Here is a 16863-nt window from a genome sequence, read left to right on the forward strand (position 1 = left end):
ACAAGGATCACCAGTATTTACATTTTCTCCAACTGAGAGTGCAACCGTTTTTCAATGTATCACTAGCTTGAGCCAGCCATTCAGGATTGAGCCTTTCTTGACTTAACCCTTCTTTATTAGGGGTATGTTGGGAGAAGTCTTAATTGATGAGGCATTAACAGGTAGGAAGGTATTATTACTAATGAAAATTTGTCTGAAAGTTTTGTGTGGATGGGAAGAGGGGGTAGTGGTTATCATGTGAATGATCGAGTTGTTAGTGGTGAATTGTTGGTGGCAGTCTGAACTGGTTCTCTACATCCGTGATTTACATAATAGCTATCTGTAGATATTTAAAACTCCAGTTTTTTTGCTTTTATTGCTATCAAAGGCTAGCCTTCTGTGTGTTGCATTGGTTTCTGCCTAATGTTTGGTGGTCTTTTTTCAGATCCTTTGAGCTGCTGGTGAAGGATTTGAATGGGAAGAATCATTCCTTAATTATCAATAACCTTCTGAAGCCCATCTCTGCAGACGGCAGCTCTAGGAAAGTGAGTCATTTTGCATCTGGTGACTTCATGCTCCTTCTCCAGTTCCACTGTTCCCTCCAGCTTGTGTACTCTGTTGTCTCCATTTCTCAACCGTGTTGCCCATTTCCCTTTTCCTACTGTTTTACTCTAACTCCTATACTGTTTTTTAGGTCTCGCCTGCGTGGGCTGTACACATGCGCAGTCTCGCTGGCGAGATTTAATGATTTAGAGGGAATTCTGTAAAGGGCTTCAAGCCCCGCCCCTCTTTCCCATTGGCCCGCATCGCCGTTTATGCTAAACGGTGGCCAGCCATTGGGAAAGAGCACTGCGTGACGTAGACTTTTCCACTTTTCGGCCGGCCCACTTGAACGGGTTCATCCGCTTTCCGGCTGAAGTAAAAGGTTTCTTATCTTTTTGGGGCCAAACACATGGCCCCATAAAGATAAGAAACATTTAACTTTAGAAGGAAAGCAGCCGAGCCCGTCCAAGTGGGATGTCTGTAAAATAGAAAAGTCTACGTCACAACCGCAGCTGCCTGGGTTGCGCGAGAACATCGATGGTATTTTTAGGTCTCTGTCATAATGTCAGATCTTATAACCACATTACTGTACCTTGATGTGGAAACTATGAATTATCGCATACGTCCCGATAAAAAATACTCTATATTATTAATAGCCCTCGGCACTCCAACAACATTCCGCCCTCTTCACTCAGCCCTGTGATGTTATTTCTTACCCCCTCCAATGCATCTCCGGACAGATTCAGTCTGCTGACGACTTGACAGACAGGTAGAGTCTACAAGCCTCTCATGACACGCTCTGACACCAGGCGTCGCTCTACACCTCACTCCCACGCTCTATGGTTCCTGTTAGCTTTCAAAGTAGCCCATTCGCTCGACTGCGCTACCGGAAGTGTCTTTCTGCCAGTCGGTTGGAGTCTCACCGGAAATACAGAAGTCCTTCTTCTGGCTTTGCGTTCCCCTGCTCAGACTGCAGCTGGCTCCCGTGGTATAAAGGAGGTGCAAGTGCAGATGAAATGTCGGTCAAGAGAAAAGCGGAGGGGATGATCCCCGCCGAGGAGAGCGATCAACTGCTCATCAGGCCTCTGTGAGTGAGGCACCAACAGGGGGTTGTCAGGCAGTTGAAGGGGCATGAAAAGCAGTAGCTGATAAGAGGCTCATAAGCAGCTCATAATTGAATGCCTGTAACCAGAGGCTTCATGCATGACTTGACGTATTAGCGCCTAATACTATCTTTCTTCTCCCTGATGACTTTCTCTTCCCTTACTGGCACTGTATTGTCCCCTGTGGCTGAGAGGACACTACTACCCTTTTACCCAAGAACTGCCCCTTATTTTCTGATCACTTATTCCCCTGGCATTACAGTGACACTTGTGAATGACGTACAAACTGCCGATGACCTCAGAGGCCTCTGATGGTTATGCTGCTACCTTCCGCAGACAAAAGACACCAGACTACAAGTTACCCTGGCATATGCTAGACAGCAGAACACCTCAACAAGCTGTGGGCTTGCTCAAGTAGTGCCACATATTTGCCCCTAAAGTGACATTTTTGCACTAAGCCAAAAAAACAGCTACACAACTAGGCTGTTCTGTTGTAATTGTTTATTTTAGTGGTGGTTTCTCAGTGTTTTCCACACCTTTAGAAATCGGTGTTTATTGGATTGCCTATCCCCAGAAAGAGGCAAAAACTGTTTTTTCCAGTGTTTACAAAGCATGGTATTTGTTTTTGCAGTGCAGGTTATAAAGTAAGTGATATAGAGTATGTTGTGTCATACTTGGACGGGGTCTAGCTTCTGTTCCGTGAGCCTGGCCACGAAGTAGGAGTCTAATCCCACGATTCGGTGGGTGGTGTGAAGTTGCATGCCTGTCCAGAGTTCCAGAAGGGGAGGGGCTGGTAAACGTGCTTCCTCCACTCCCTCCTCTGTGGTATTTGTGTCTGGGTGGGCGGAAAACGCGCCCCATTTCCTCCTCCAAATTCCCCCCTCTCTGGTATCTGTGTCTCGGTGGGCGGGGCCCCCTCTCGTGCACTACGCGCGCCCACGGTCTGTGGATTAAGATCGCTCTCCCCAGGCGCTTGGTCAAGAATGGGGGCGCAGGCGGGAGGGGAGTTCTTGCTGGTAATTAATCCTGTATTGATTCACTGCTTCCAAACATAATTTCCTTTAACCGGCTCGGTCTGTGCGCCGTCGCACGGCTGATTAACTTCAATTACCGCTTATTGGAGCCGCGCGGTGATAGAGGCCTCCATAAGTGAGCCCCGCCAGGAGCCGGCCTGAGCCAGGAGGGCTGGGCCGGGCCGGGGAGGCCGAGAGGGCTGGGGTGCTACACAGGCTTTATCCGGCCATTCATCCCTGGGGCGGGCAGTGGAGTACAACCCATCCGCGTCAGCAGGTGGGAGACTGACACAATAAAAGTACACCCAGGCACACCTACGTATCCTCTGTCTGCTACACACACAGGTGGGAGCTAGAAACAACTAAAAGCGCACACAGGCACAACTACGTATACTCGAGGTGTCTTACAGACATGTGTGAGCCGGAAACAACTAAAAGCACACATAGACAGGCACATTTGCATCTGTCTCTTACACGCACCGGTGGGAGTCTGAAACAACTGAAAGCACACTCAGGCACAACTACGTATACTCGAGGTCTGTTGCACACACAGGTGGGAGTCTGACACAACTAAAAGTACACACTGGCACACCTGCATATACTCTATTTCTCCTACACACACAGGTGGGAGTCTGGGAACAGGACGAAAAATACACACAAGCACACCTACGCATACTCGAGGTCTCCTACACACAGGTGAGAGGCTTAAATAACTAAAAATACACACAGGCACACCTACATATACTCCATTTCTTCTACACACAGAGTTGATAGTTCTCTCTCTCGCTCGCTCTCCCCCCTTCTCGCTCTGCTTCTCTCTCTCTCTGCTTCTCTCTCTGTTTCTCTCTCTCCTTCTCTCTGCTTCTCTCTCCTCTTCTCTCTCTCTCTCCCCCCTCCTCACTCAAGTCCTTCTTTTCCCACCGCCCTTACCCCGCTTCGCTCTCACCTCTTTCTCTGCAGACTTTAATCTCATTTTCCCTTGAGACACATTTTACATGTCTCCAGTTTCTCATCGGGTCGATCGCTACAGGACACTTATTGAACAAGCATTGAAAATGCAATAGGTCTCGCCTTTGATTAAGTTAAAGCCATGTGCTTTCTAATGGTATTGTATAGCAAAGCAAATGGCTTTAACTTAATAATAGGCGAGACCTATTGCATTTTTAATGCTTGTTCTTCTTTGAAATCTGTTGCCTGTCTGAAATTGCCCTGTCTATCACAAAAAGTCTGCCCAGAGATAGTGGCTTAGCTCGGTCTGTAGTTAGGGGTAGTGGGCAACATGCACGCTCTTCATAGTTGTGACTGTCCGCTTCTGTCTGTGTTGTGATTTGTGGAGCTAGAAAAGCCCTTTTTACCTGTTTGCTCCAGGATTCAATGTCCTTTTGGTCTTGTCGGTGTAACATGTCTGACCAATCTTGTGGGTTCTTCGTTCCATCCAGTGAATTTGTATACTGTGTATGGCACTATGTGGTCATGGTAGCATGAATCAAGTGTGTGCCATGGCTGACTGTAGGGACGGGGGACACCATCTTGAATTTCCACTGTAAGTATGATGTACAAAATAGAGGTAGGGGTTAGCATGCCAGACTGTACGTTTATTGCAGATGTTCATGAATCTTACAGGAGTCCCTAGCCTATACATTTTGGTATGACTGGTGACCCCTCTGTCCTTAGAAGGGCAGCTATGGCCTTTTTTTTTTTAGGTCTGCTCTTATTATCCCTTCAGGTATCTCCTCCATCAGGGTTTTGGGTGATTTAGTTAGGTAGGAAACAACCATGTCTTGAAAAGGGAAGGGTAATCCTTTGACCATGACCTGTCTTTTATTCACCTGGGGTTGTTACTCACAAAATACTGACACATGCACATTTTAAAGACTTCTCTACCCTTTGTTCTCCATTGTGGGGTTCTCTGAATACAATACTCCTGCCTACATCCATGCTTCCTGCTGACACTTGGATAGACTGTAGCTTGAGTGTCTGCATATTGATACACAAGGTGTCAGAACACCCTCGAACCAGGCACAGAACTGTGCTTGGGGAATACATAAACGAACGTGGTTTAAATGTGGACTGAAATCCCGAGTCACTGTTCCAGGACTTTTCTACTGAGATCTGAAGCTGTTGTCTCCAACAGCCAGCTTCCAAGTCAGGTGAGGGGCCATCACTTGAAATGTATGACGCTTTCTGCTAAAAGATCGAATTATCTGCTTTGTATGAATTTGAGATTGGTACTGCAAGTGGTAGTGGCGAGCCAATGCCTTCTTTACGTCCACTGCTGCCCCCAGCTGGACCTTGAGGCGACGCACTCACACAAGCACCAATGAAGTTAACGTGCCAACGTGGCCATAGTGACCCGATAGTGAAGTGGGTGACTGTTGATCTACCTTTCATCTTCGCGTACTAGAGAAAGGCATATTTTGGTGAAAAGAAACTGTAAGGACAGGCCTCTTCAGGCATAGCCTTGGACAAGGGCCGAATCACTTGATCACAGATACTGGCTTTCCTAGTTTTCCATAATGATTTACAATATTTTTGTATTATTAATCCTGCATTTGTGTAGCACATGATTTGGTATAGATTAAAGTATGTTTCTTAATACAAAGCACTGGTTTACTGATTTATTGAGCACTGTTGTGTGAGACTCTCATTTGAGTCTCTACCTCTCCATCACCTCCTTGAGTAAGCCTTAGACTGCTTGCCCCTCTACCCTGTGAGTCAAGTGCCAAGGGGGCGTACTTAATGTTCGTTTTTCCAAATCGTAATAGATCAGCCCCAGGACACTTGAGGCAAATCACCTCACTGAGGCCTATTAAACCTGTGGGCCCCATGGCTCCAATGGAGTCGGACAGCTTGGTTTTGATCACTTAACCTATTAAAGACTTCAAAAAATACTCCTTCCTTCCTTCACTCTGGCATCTGCCTTCACTAATGCCATTTCCATCACTTTTTCAATTTTTTCCTCATACTTAATGTTATTTATTCCTCTTTTTCCTTCTCCAATCCTTGATTATTTCCGGTCTGTGTTTGGCGGCTGTAATTGTACCGTACACAACGAATCAACCCTTTTTCAACTAAGTCAAAGATACTTCATACTTCTATACTTCATCTCTCTTCTCTGTATTCATGCCTTGCCATGTTTTCTCCTCACGTTCTGCACGTCTTTTTCCTTTCGATATTGCTATTTACGTTGAGAGCATCACAAACTAAATGTATTTTTTTCAAATTTCTTAGTATGGTGATATCTCCTTCATTTGTGTATATCTCTGCTTGTTTCGAATGTTATTTTGTTTATATATATATTTTAATCTTTGAATTCTCCATGGACAAATGCAATAAAGATTATGGCGGAAGTATAGTGAGTTGACTTGTTAAAATAAAAAACTGTCCCTTTGCCCCTGTGTTTTTAACAAACATTTTTTTATCCCTGATCGTAGATTAAGACGGACACCGTTCTAGTAATGTGTAAAAAGAAGTCTGAGCAACCTTGGGAGTACCTAACCCAGGTGGAGAAGCAGCTCAAAGACAAAACGTGAGTTTTAAATCCTCTGCATCTACTGATTTTATAGCTGAAACTGGGCATGGCATTACTTCAGTCTTTATTTTAGAAAAATGTGTTTGCAATAAATTCCACACTGCTTTGTTAATGTACCTTAGCAGCAATGCAACCAGTCCCATAATGAGACTCCAATATTGTTTTTCTTCAATGCTACTAATTGCCATACTGGCAAGTATCTGTTCTTCATACTGTAGAAAATGGACTCTTATAATTCTGCAGCAGAACCTCACTTTTGGGTGCAACTTAACAGAGATAGTTGCAACTTATCTCTACTGTTATGTTGTGGAATCCTAGGCTATCTGTGCTAATACATATCATTTGTGTCCTGCAACTGCCTCTGCTTTCGCAATAGATGCTGGTAGTTCCACCGGTGCACCGTATGGCTGGTTTTGAGCAGCTCATGCGGTCGTGTATTGAATGCTGGATTAGCTCAATTGTATCATCTGCTATTGTATTTTGAATGCCTCTGAATCTTCCGGTGTGCTTCAGTACTGACCTGCAGAATTCTGTGCTTTTTAGGTTGAGCCTTGGCAGCGTGCATGTGCTGTCTTTGTAGCATTCTGTGTTCACTCTGGGGACTTACAACATGCCTACAGCTTTTGATTGGCTTATATTAGTGTCCTTTAAAAAAACGTTGCTTCTAAGTGGTTAATGTTTCATGTTTGACCCACCTTTTTCACGAATGTTAACTCCCATGCAGTAACACCGCAGGACTTGTTCTCTTCCACTTGTCATAGTATTTCATGTGTTGGGAGAGTTTTTTAAAATAGTTTTTTTATTTCATTCGGACAGAGTACTTCCCACTTAGCTCTGACCGGGAATCACGACCGCCGTGCGTCAATGTAATCGGGCACTTCCCTCAAGTGTTTGTTGTGTTTTGTTGAATCAGTGCAGTACATGCTTTACAGATTCTTACGCTTTTTGTGGGTGACCTTTTGAACAGGCACTTCTCACTCAATTACCGCACACGTTTCATGGAGGCCACACTTCATTTTATTCCACCACTGCGGCTGCTTTGGGAGGATCCTTGCCTTTCTTTTACTATAATCTTGTTTACTTTCTAGTGTAGCACTCTGTAAGAGTGCATAGTATTTCAGACCATATACTTCAGTGCCATTCTAAACTCCCCCCTACCCCACTCGCATGTATTTTTAATATAGCACAAAATCTGCCAGAGGGCACAGGAGTGCTTTACATGAGTACTGTATTATGTATACGAAGTCAGGTCAGTTTCATTTACCTATTTATTTTGCCGTGGTTGCTTGCCCACACTGCCCTGGTGGGCACATTTTTTTCTTCTTACACTGGAGGGACGGCCATGTAGAGCTCCCGTCATGCTCTGCTTTGGGGGCCGACGATTAGAAGGCTTGGTCCACTTGGCAAGCAGCAGTACAAGATGGCTCTCGCGTCTCCATCTAAACTGTGGCACAGAGACGCGGCGTGGCGGCTGATTCCACCATACATGGCCGCAGAGCAAGGACATACGGGAACCATTGCAGCCCATCGTAGCCAGCAACACACTGTAAGACTGGGGTGCTTGTTTCACAGTACTTGTTGAAGGCATGTCAAAATTCATCTGACCATCGCTGGATCAAAAGGAGCTCTAAGAGGCATATGAAGGTGGCAAGAGCAGGGGCAAAGTGTACTGCAGCTGCTTCCCACCACTTCGTTACTAACCACATAGCCTCTATGTAGCTTAATAGAGGAGCTAGAAGGAGTGGAAAGAAAGGGTGAGGGGGGGGGGGGGGGTTGAACAACTTGGAAGGGACGCAGTAACTTTATTTTATTGAAGTGTCACTGTTTACGTCAAGTTTCGGCCAAAAATAGATTTCCAATGAAGTCTCCCAAGGGTTTAAAGCACCACTCATTTACAATGGGATCAGCGATATTGGCTTCCTCTGACTATGAGCAGTTGACCACTGTTACAAGGTCAAAGCCTCTTTCAGAAAGTGTGCATTAATAGACGATCAGAGTTTAGCCAGGCAAACGGCTTCGCAACCAAACTTCACTTAAGCCACAATGGAAGAATCTGAGACTTATTGCTTAACCTCCAAGTTCCAGGAGTAGGGTGGACACTCCATTACAGGCAGCATCGCAAGATAATCAACCCGCCCCTCTCACCGAGCTGGTCCGCTCCAAAAAGGAAGCATGAACAGCTAACAGCCCGGAAACAAACTAGTCATTATTTTCTTCAGCAAATTAAGCTGTGTCCACAGACAGACTGGCGCCGCAAGCTAATGAAAGAGGCAATGAAGGCAGGCTTAATACACCTGCAAGTACCGCTAACTAAATGCAAATATAGTTAAGAGCCCTCCCCCAGTGCTTCTCGCTCCTGGTACTTCCCTAAATCATGGCAGGCTCTAGCACTTCAACCTGGAAAGGAGAAGGGTCTATGGTTAGGAAGAGTGCTGCTGTGTATCCAGTCTACATATCTGGTAGAAGCATGGCTTTTACTCCACCTCCTTTCTGTCAGTCCCTCCTCTTGTGTATTGGTGAGGAACTTTCTGCAAATGTCCTTCCTTCCCCCTCCACTATTGATCCTCTTCATTTGGCTCCATCCCTTCAAAACTTCAGGCACTACCCTTTCTCGCTAGCGGTCCAAGGCTTTCTAAGCGCTTTGACGTTTCTCAGGTGCAGCAACCATGTACAGTCCTGACACCTAACTTTCTCCCTTTCCGGGTAAGTGACCTCTGTAGCTTGGTTCTGGGGGGGTATCGTACATTCACCCTCTCACATACTCTATTAGCCATGATAGTAACTTATGGCACACTGCTGCAGAAACACAGTACACCTCCGAATTGGTCGCAAAACCGAAACGTCCAGTTGATGCTCATCGACAGACAATTGGGGCAACCCAGATGATGAAAGAGGTTCATGATGGGGGATGTAGAAAAAAGTGGTCATAGGTGGTCCCTGTTGGGGTAAAATATAAGGCAATAAGGTTTGCACAATGTCTCGTTTGTTGCGTGTTTGTTTCACTTGGTGATAAGCTCAAGGTAAAGATGGTAAGCATACCTTATGCATCATGTGTGCACATCCAGGATTAATGCACTTTTCCCCCACTTTCTGATTAATAAAAACCAATAGATAAAGAAAAAATAAAACTCAGCCCTTCGGTACAGAGCCCAGTCAATGAAACTGCTGTAAACATTCTTTTTTGATTTGAATCCCCTCATAAGTTTCATATATTTATTTCAATATCGTGCAGTATCATACTTCAACAACAAGTAAATTGACCCGGTATTTTTTCACTTGTAACGAACAAGGTAAAAAACATCATCCACTGTTTTAGCCAAGTACAGGAGGGGTGAGAGGACAGAAAAGAGAAACCTCATCATCTTGCATCCCATGAAAGCTGATCCCTCAGCACTGCAGTAAATAGACAACGAGTATTCAACCCCACATAATTCAACACAAATAAGTAAGACACACAGATGATGGACGGAATGCAGAGAAAATCAAACATTCACCCCCAGTCAAGAGATCTGGGTTTTAAATCCATCATTCTTTTGCTCACCATGCCACCCCAGTTTAGACCCAGCCATATGCAATTCAGTCTTGACCCTGTGCCTCATGGGAACAGTCCAGCCCAAACTGCCAAGCCAGGTACCCCCTGGACCGGAAATGAGCATCCTGGGGCCGGTTTCTTGGCATCACCCGTCATCCGCCAGGCTAGCTTGAATCCAGTGGCACAGTGAGCCTGGGACCCACGTCTGGGCATACCAGCGCACTTAGTGTGACAAAGCAAAAGACACACCGATGATGTATGGAATGCAGAGCAAATCAAACAGCCACCCCCAGTCAAGATTAATTGTCACAACACAAATCCACGCCACGTAATTCTATTACACACAACACATTTAAACATCTCATAATTACAAGCCACACAGTTCAACTATACACACTTCCCCTCCACATCATTCAAATCTATGCTGCATAATTGCAAACCAAAAAAAGTAAACTTCACAAATTTCCACTCTGGTCCATGCCAAATAGCAACAATGCACATAAATACACTCCACATCATGCCATATAATTCCAATCCGCATAATTTCACTCAACGCCATACAGTTCCACGCCATACAATTCTCTTCTGCACATTTCCATTCCACACCACATAATTTGACAACAAACCACATAATTCAACTCAACAATTCAATTACACACCACATACATCCAATCCACACTTCAATTGCACATCAAGCTACAAAATTCAACAGGACACCACATAATTCAACTCCACTACATATCACTCCACAATACAAAAAACCAGCCCACATAATTACACTCTGACACACAATTCCACTCCACGTTATTTCAGTACACTCAATACCACATAATTACTATCCACATAGTTCCACTGCACACACAATTAACAATTTCAGCCCAACGCACATAATTCCACTCCACACTACATACATTCACTCACACCTCATGGGTAAAAGACCTTGTCATTTACAACACCAATAGCTCTAACTCTCGCAAAAGCGAGACCTATTGCAATTTCCCGTGCCTGTTGTTGTACTGCAACCAATGCACGTTTAGGCCTAGGCACCTTAATCTTGACCAGCAGCGCCATCTGCTGTTCATCCTTAAACACTTATGTAGCTCTAATAGTGCCCCTTCGTTTTAAATATATTTGGCTCCTCTAAGGCGTCTCGGAATTGTCTTTTTGAAGGCAAATGGACAGATCTACATGGCGGTAAAACAACAAATTTTCACTGTAAGGAAATAGAAAGCAAATTCATATGCTTCTTTCCTCATGTAAAGGAAAGTTCTTCAGCTACATTACACCAACTGTGACTGTTTAGGGAACATGATCGTAGCTGGCTAACCGCTTGCAAGCAGCAGCCCTGAGGTGAACTGCGGCTCTATGTGTTCTCATAGCCACCTTTTTTAGTTTTTTGCTCTGTCACCCTGCCCCACAACCACCCAAAAACATTAATTTCTCATAAAACCAAAGAGTTGTGCAGCCAACGCCCACCCACTTTCCTGAAGCAGAGCTAAAGCCAGCCCAAGATGGCTACCCAGTGCTTAATTTGTAAAAAAATAAATTAAGTGCCAGGGCTCTCGTCAGGAGGCCACTGCTTTGTGCACCACACAGTGCCCTGCTATGCTGCCAATAATAGCAACAACACAACTAATAACCATCACACTCTTAGAAGTGTGACAGTTCAGACTATTTCAGGCCCCCAAAGCTATAATAATGGCTTGGGCGGCAAGTAATAGTTAATAATTCAATATACATTAAAAATGACTAACTGTTGTGGTAATCGCTACATTAACCAGACAGTGCCACTTTTTGGCAGACTGTAAAGCTCTGGTATTGACAATTAATTGCCGGTGTCAAAAACCGGAATCCACCGGCTCAAATTAAGCACTGCGACTACCGTCTTAGAACATCCTTTTCTCCACTCGTCATAGTTATTTAGTTGCTTGCCAAATAGTCATCGACTAGCGAACACAAGCTGTCATCCCTAAGAAACTTGACCAGGTCCAAGACACATTGTGGTCCTACTATGCGTATTTTTGAAATGCATGCCCCACAAAGGGACTAAATCTCTTCAACTGCACCCAACCACACCCATTGCTTGTGACTCCCACAGTTCGACAAAACCTTAAGCAGCCCAAATCCGCGTGTCACGCAGATGTTCAGAAGCCAACTCATTAATATGTTTTGACACCTCCTATGTTAACATAATTGCACCTTTCTCAATCATGGCCTGGTTCTGGTTACAGAAACCAGTTTTAAAAGGGGACCTTAAAATTAGCCTAACTTATAGCTGTTATAGGCATGTCCCCTAACTATACATCTGCTCCTAAAACCAGATTCCTCAAGCTTGAGTCATGCATTTTAAATGCACCCATGCAATTGTGTAACCCCCTCCTTTTTCTAATCTGCCAGGTTTCAGGCACCTCTTCTGATCCTGAAAACTCTTTTTTTTAATGAATAATTTGTTTTCTACTACACCTCCCCACTTATACTTAGAAATTATGCAAATATTTGAAGTATCTGATGCCACCGATTGAATGCTATACAAATTGGATGAGGCTTCTTGAACTATGAAGGACATGCAAATTAGTTGAGAACTACAGTGCCTGTTGGTAAATAGTCTTTCTTTCAACCCATCTCTTGACAGCAAACCCCCAATTGACAAAGACGCAGACCCCAACGAGAGCTTGATGAACCTGATGAAGAAGATGTACGATGAAGGGGATGACGAAATGAAAAGAACCCTAAACAAGGCCTGGTCCGAGAGCAGGGAGAAGCAAGAAAGAGGGCAGATGGATTTCTGAAGTGAAGAGACCTGCCTGCAGCTGAGGCTCCACGGTGCAAGTGATGCAAAGACCTGAGCTCGGGCTGTTGCATTGCCAGAGTATACCTTCAAGGCTCCTTTTTTACTACCCGCCTAAAACCATGAATTGGGGCAGGCGGTTGAGAGGAAAGAAGAAACTCGTCAATTTCTAACTTGCTGATTTCTATTTCTGTGCTTTTTTGCATGAATGTCTCAGATTGGTTAATAGTGTTGTGCAAAGATTAAGCAGGCATTAGTGGTCTGGTGCCAGCAAGGCTAGGAGGAGAGGACACTGTATGAGCGATATGGCTGCTATTGGGTTTGTTTATGTGCAATAACCTGTTGGCCTATCTCGAAAGATCAGCTTTTTTATTTTTAAACCTAGGGAACACATTTCAACGTTGTAGGTATACACTGATAAGTATGTTTTCTCTGTACACAGCCTTTTCTTGTCCAGCATGTTTAGGTGTGATCTTTCGACAGTGCAACTGGAAATGTATTGTCTCAAACGACCTAGGTTTTACACATGGCTGGTAGTCTGTCATAAAGCTAATGCCTTCGTGTATGCACTGCAAATATAAAGTGCTTTTCTCCCTTCTCGAAGCTGTGCTACTCTGTTATGGTACAAGGTTTTCACAGCCACCTTGTGGTCCGCACCATCTTCCATCTCTCACAGCTTGCTTGTCGTTAAACCAAAGTTAACTGCAAATGTAATCGAATAAGAGTTACTCTGTGCGCCACATCTTGTGCAAAGTGTCTTAACCTGTTAGCAGAGGTGTAAAAGAACGGACCCTGCTTTATTTTTGAGCTTGCGTGACACCTATCCAGGGCAGTGTAGTCAATGGTTGAAAACTGCACTGTGTGCATACTGTTTTTAGAAGGATGTGGCTAGAGATACTTTAAGAAAAAAATGGGACTGTCCAAGAATACAGGTGGCATATGGAGAGAGAGAAGGGAGATGGAGTCACCAGTTAAATGATGCAGGCATGCAGAAAAGTACTTTTTTAATTTTTATTTTACAAAGGACTGTAGCATATGCAACAGGGCCTGCGCAGGGGAGGGTTTGTTAGTTAAATTGGCAAACAAGGCAGGAGTTACTGGTGCGATAAGTGTGGGGGTGCGCAGTTTATATCATTTAGAGATGGATGAATAAGGGAAGGCGAGAAGGGTGGGAAACTGGTCCTCTTGAGTTGCGAGTGGGGAAATGGTAACTGACATCGCTTGGTGAAGATATGGGTTGTTAACCTGGGTGCTGTTTTAACTGCTTGGAGGTGGGTGCTGGAAAAACAAAGAGAATGGGGTACAGTGTGAAGTGGGCAGATAAAAAAACGGTACATAGCCAAGTGACCCGAAGATGTGACAACAACTAGATGGTAACACGCCAACACCTATCCGCAGTTGCTTTAGGACAGTTGCTTCCAGTCGAAGTTGTCGTCCCCATCTGCTTCTTTATCAAGCTGCTGTCAATAAGGAAAGGAAAGAATGTTTGTGAAACTTCCCCTTCCCGCTCTCCCCCAATGTGGTTAGCCATCCAATATCACAGACCTTTAATTATGCTGCCAGTGCCAGTTACCTCTGAGCACTTGTGCCTGGGGCACAGCTTTCACGCATGCATTACCATCCCATCACTTTTACCATTCAGATTCGTACCTTTTGGCAAAGAAATGCAATTTCCCATCGTTTACATGATTAAAAATTCTCGTAATGGATTCGATATTTTTTTTGAAGATGTTTCAGAAAGTGTTGTTATGCTTTATTGGAAAAACCACAGTGTGAATTGGGGGAATGCTTTTTGCTGGTTGTGTTTAGAGATACTTTGTCCTACACATGTAAATCTCACTCTGTAGTACCTGGGCATACATCACTGAGTAGATCCCTTGGTGGAGCATTCAAACACCTGGTCCTTTTAAAAGTTGAAAGATGTGCAATCATTTGTAGGTCATGCGCTTTCTCGAAGTGTGGTATCTAGGTATGGACTTAAAAAAATGCCCATCTTTTTCATTGGTTCCTCTTACTGTCCTTTAGAAATGCTGGCTTTTCATTGGTGAATACACTTAGTAGTCCTTCCTTTTGTTCTGTCCTGGAGACTGCCCATGCTACATGGATACTTTCACCATGGCCATATGTTTTCCTGCAATGCACTACTTTGTCTTTTGTTCTGTCCTCTCAGCTGCTCCTGGTTCACCTAATCTTCCAAGAAAAACACCTCCTGCCCCTGCAGCCTGTAAGTATTTTGAACAGCTGCCCCTCTCTCCCTCTCATGGGCTGCATCTGCCTCCTCCTCTCTACCCGCATTAACTATGAGGAGGAAGCTTTCTCTTTGAAAACACATCAACATTTCGCTAGTGTTCATTTACAAGTGCCTGCAGCATGAAAACGACCTACAGAATGTGCGCTGAGACAAAGTATGGAATATGCGAGTTTCCGAAGGCATCTTTGAATCCCACACCTTTCAGCCTTTTAATCTCCCATCTGATGCACTTCCTCAAAAGGAAAAGTTTGCCGGTTTGGGGGACTTCCACTTGAAGGTTTGGCATTTCAAAAATTCTAATTTTTATAAATCAAGATCTCCGCAGTCAATGTGAGCTGTGCCATAGTTCTTTTTAAAATTACTTTCTCCCCACCCCTTGCTTGTTTATTTAAAAAAAAATCAGAACAGCTCTTCACACTCGTTTGTGCGTTTTCCTTCCTAATACATTTTAATTAGCCAGCAGGACTGCCGCTGCGCCTCATCTTAATTTTTTCCCCCAGCCTCACAGTTGGAGCAACTGTGACTAATAAATGTTCTTATTGTCTGCCACTATGGGGGCCAGCGCTGCCTAATGTTCGACTGTTGTCCATACATGACTCTGAAGGGGGCTCTCGAAGTACGGTGGTAGTGTTCGCCCCTCAACCAGTGACCTCCGTAATCTCCCCAGCACTTCCCCCTCCTCCGAAGCACTCAATGTGAGGAAAGGTCCCCTCTCTTCTCAGAGCTCTGTGCGGGTGAAAGACCTTGGAAGCCAGGGTTCACCCCCTCAACCGGGGTTGAGGTTGAGGTACAGTCCACAGGCCGATGCTAAGCAGGCTGTCTGACTCCAGAGGTTCACACTCTGGTCACTCTTAGAGCGCCTGCTGGGCCTCACACCTACCCAGGCTCTGCCTGAGGGGTCTCTGCGCTCTTCTAGAAGATTAGAGTTAATTTCTGGGGCCACTTGTTTTTATTTTGAACAGGTGATCCTCACATATGAGAACGCTTGCTCCCTCGGCTTTTGCCTGTATTTTATTGCCTTCCCGCCCCCATCCCTGCCTCTGTCCGGGGCTACACTGTTGGGGACACGGACAGTCCACCCCACAGTGACCACGTGCACTCATGGAGGTCATAGGATGATGACTATTTAACTGTTCGTAACCCCGAGCAAAGGTTACAATCAGTATATATACGAGCAGTGCCCAGTTGGGAGTGAACTGCAAGGTAAATACTTGTGTTTATTGTGCCATTTAAAAACGATTAACGTCGCCTTTGCCTGTTATCAGTTATCTTCAGGTCACGCCTGGCATTGCAGCACAGAGCGCTGCTCGCTGGTCGAGAGATTTTGTAAAAGATTAGATTTCAGAAGGGGACTTGAAGCCCCGCCCCTCATTTCCATTGGCTGGCGTCACCGTTTATGCTAAACGGTGGCCTGCCATTGGAAATGGGGTTTTGTAGCTGCTGCCCTTGCTCCTTTTCGTCTGGCCGATCCGGAGAGGGTCGTCTGCTTTGCTTATATCGCAAAGCACTTTCTTATCTTTATGGGGCCATTTGTTTCTCATTAGTGTGAAGGAGCGCACTGCCCCTGACCTCTCAAAGGAAAAAAATCTTGGTTTCGTCAAGATTTCTTTCCTTTGAGAGGTCGGGGGCAGTGCGCGCCTCCACGCTAATTGGAAACACATGGCACCCATAAAGATAAGAGATCGATGCTTGTTTTTTTGAATTTTTTTATACCTGCTTTAAAGTTCAGTTTCGGAATCTCTCCTATGTGGTTGTAGCAGGAGTGATGTGGGTCGTACTCTTCAGGCCAGGGGTGAGATGGACGGCGATCTCTGCAGTCAGAACGTGTACCAAGCCTGCTCCTCTGAGTTGATCCAGTGCGGGTCAGGCGGAAGAGGGGGTATACTGACCCAAGCCGAGCTTTAAGTGGGATGAAGGGTCTCTAACCGGGGCACAGCTAGAACCCCTTTCTGAGATGCATGGCCTGTGTCATTAAGGGCCTGGCTTCAAATGTGTGAAATGAAATCCGGCGCTTCACAAAACATGCCACCTTAGTATGTGAGGGCCTCTCCATGAGCTTTCTGTTATTGTATCAAGACATCAATCACTCAAGCATATACTTCAAACAAGGCAGGATTATCGG

At 44.9% G+C, this 16863-nt stretch overlaps 1 protein-coding gene across 1 annotated transcript in view; it reads left to right on the plus strand.

Annotated features, from left to right (window-relative positions):
• CACYBP (calcyclin binding protein) overlaps positions 1-14199 on the plus strand; it is a 65111-nt gene extending 50912 nt beyond the window's left edge. The window contains exons 4-6 of the mRNA XM_085601591.1: positions 425-524; positions 6073-6167; positions 12335-14199. Coding sequence (XP_085457717.1) covers positions 425-524; positions 6073-6167; positions 12335-12491 — 352 coding nt within the window. The 3' untranslated portion in view covers positions 12492-14199. The remainder of the gene's footprint in view (positions 1-424; positions 525-6072; positions 6168-12334) is intronic.
• Positions 14200-16863: the final 2664 nt, after the last annotated feature.

This window comes from Triturus cristatus, chromosome 4_2, assembly GCF_964204655.1.
Source record: "Triturus cristatus chromosome 4_2, aTriCri1.1, whole genome shotgun sequence".
Taxonomy (NCBI): domain Eukaryota; kingdom Metazoa; phylum Chordata; class Amphibia; order Caudata; family Salamandridae; genus Triturus; species Triturus cristatus.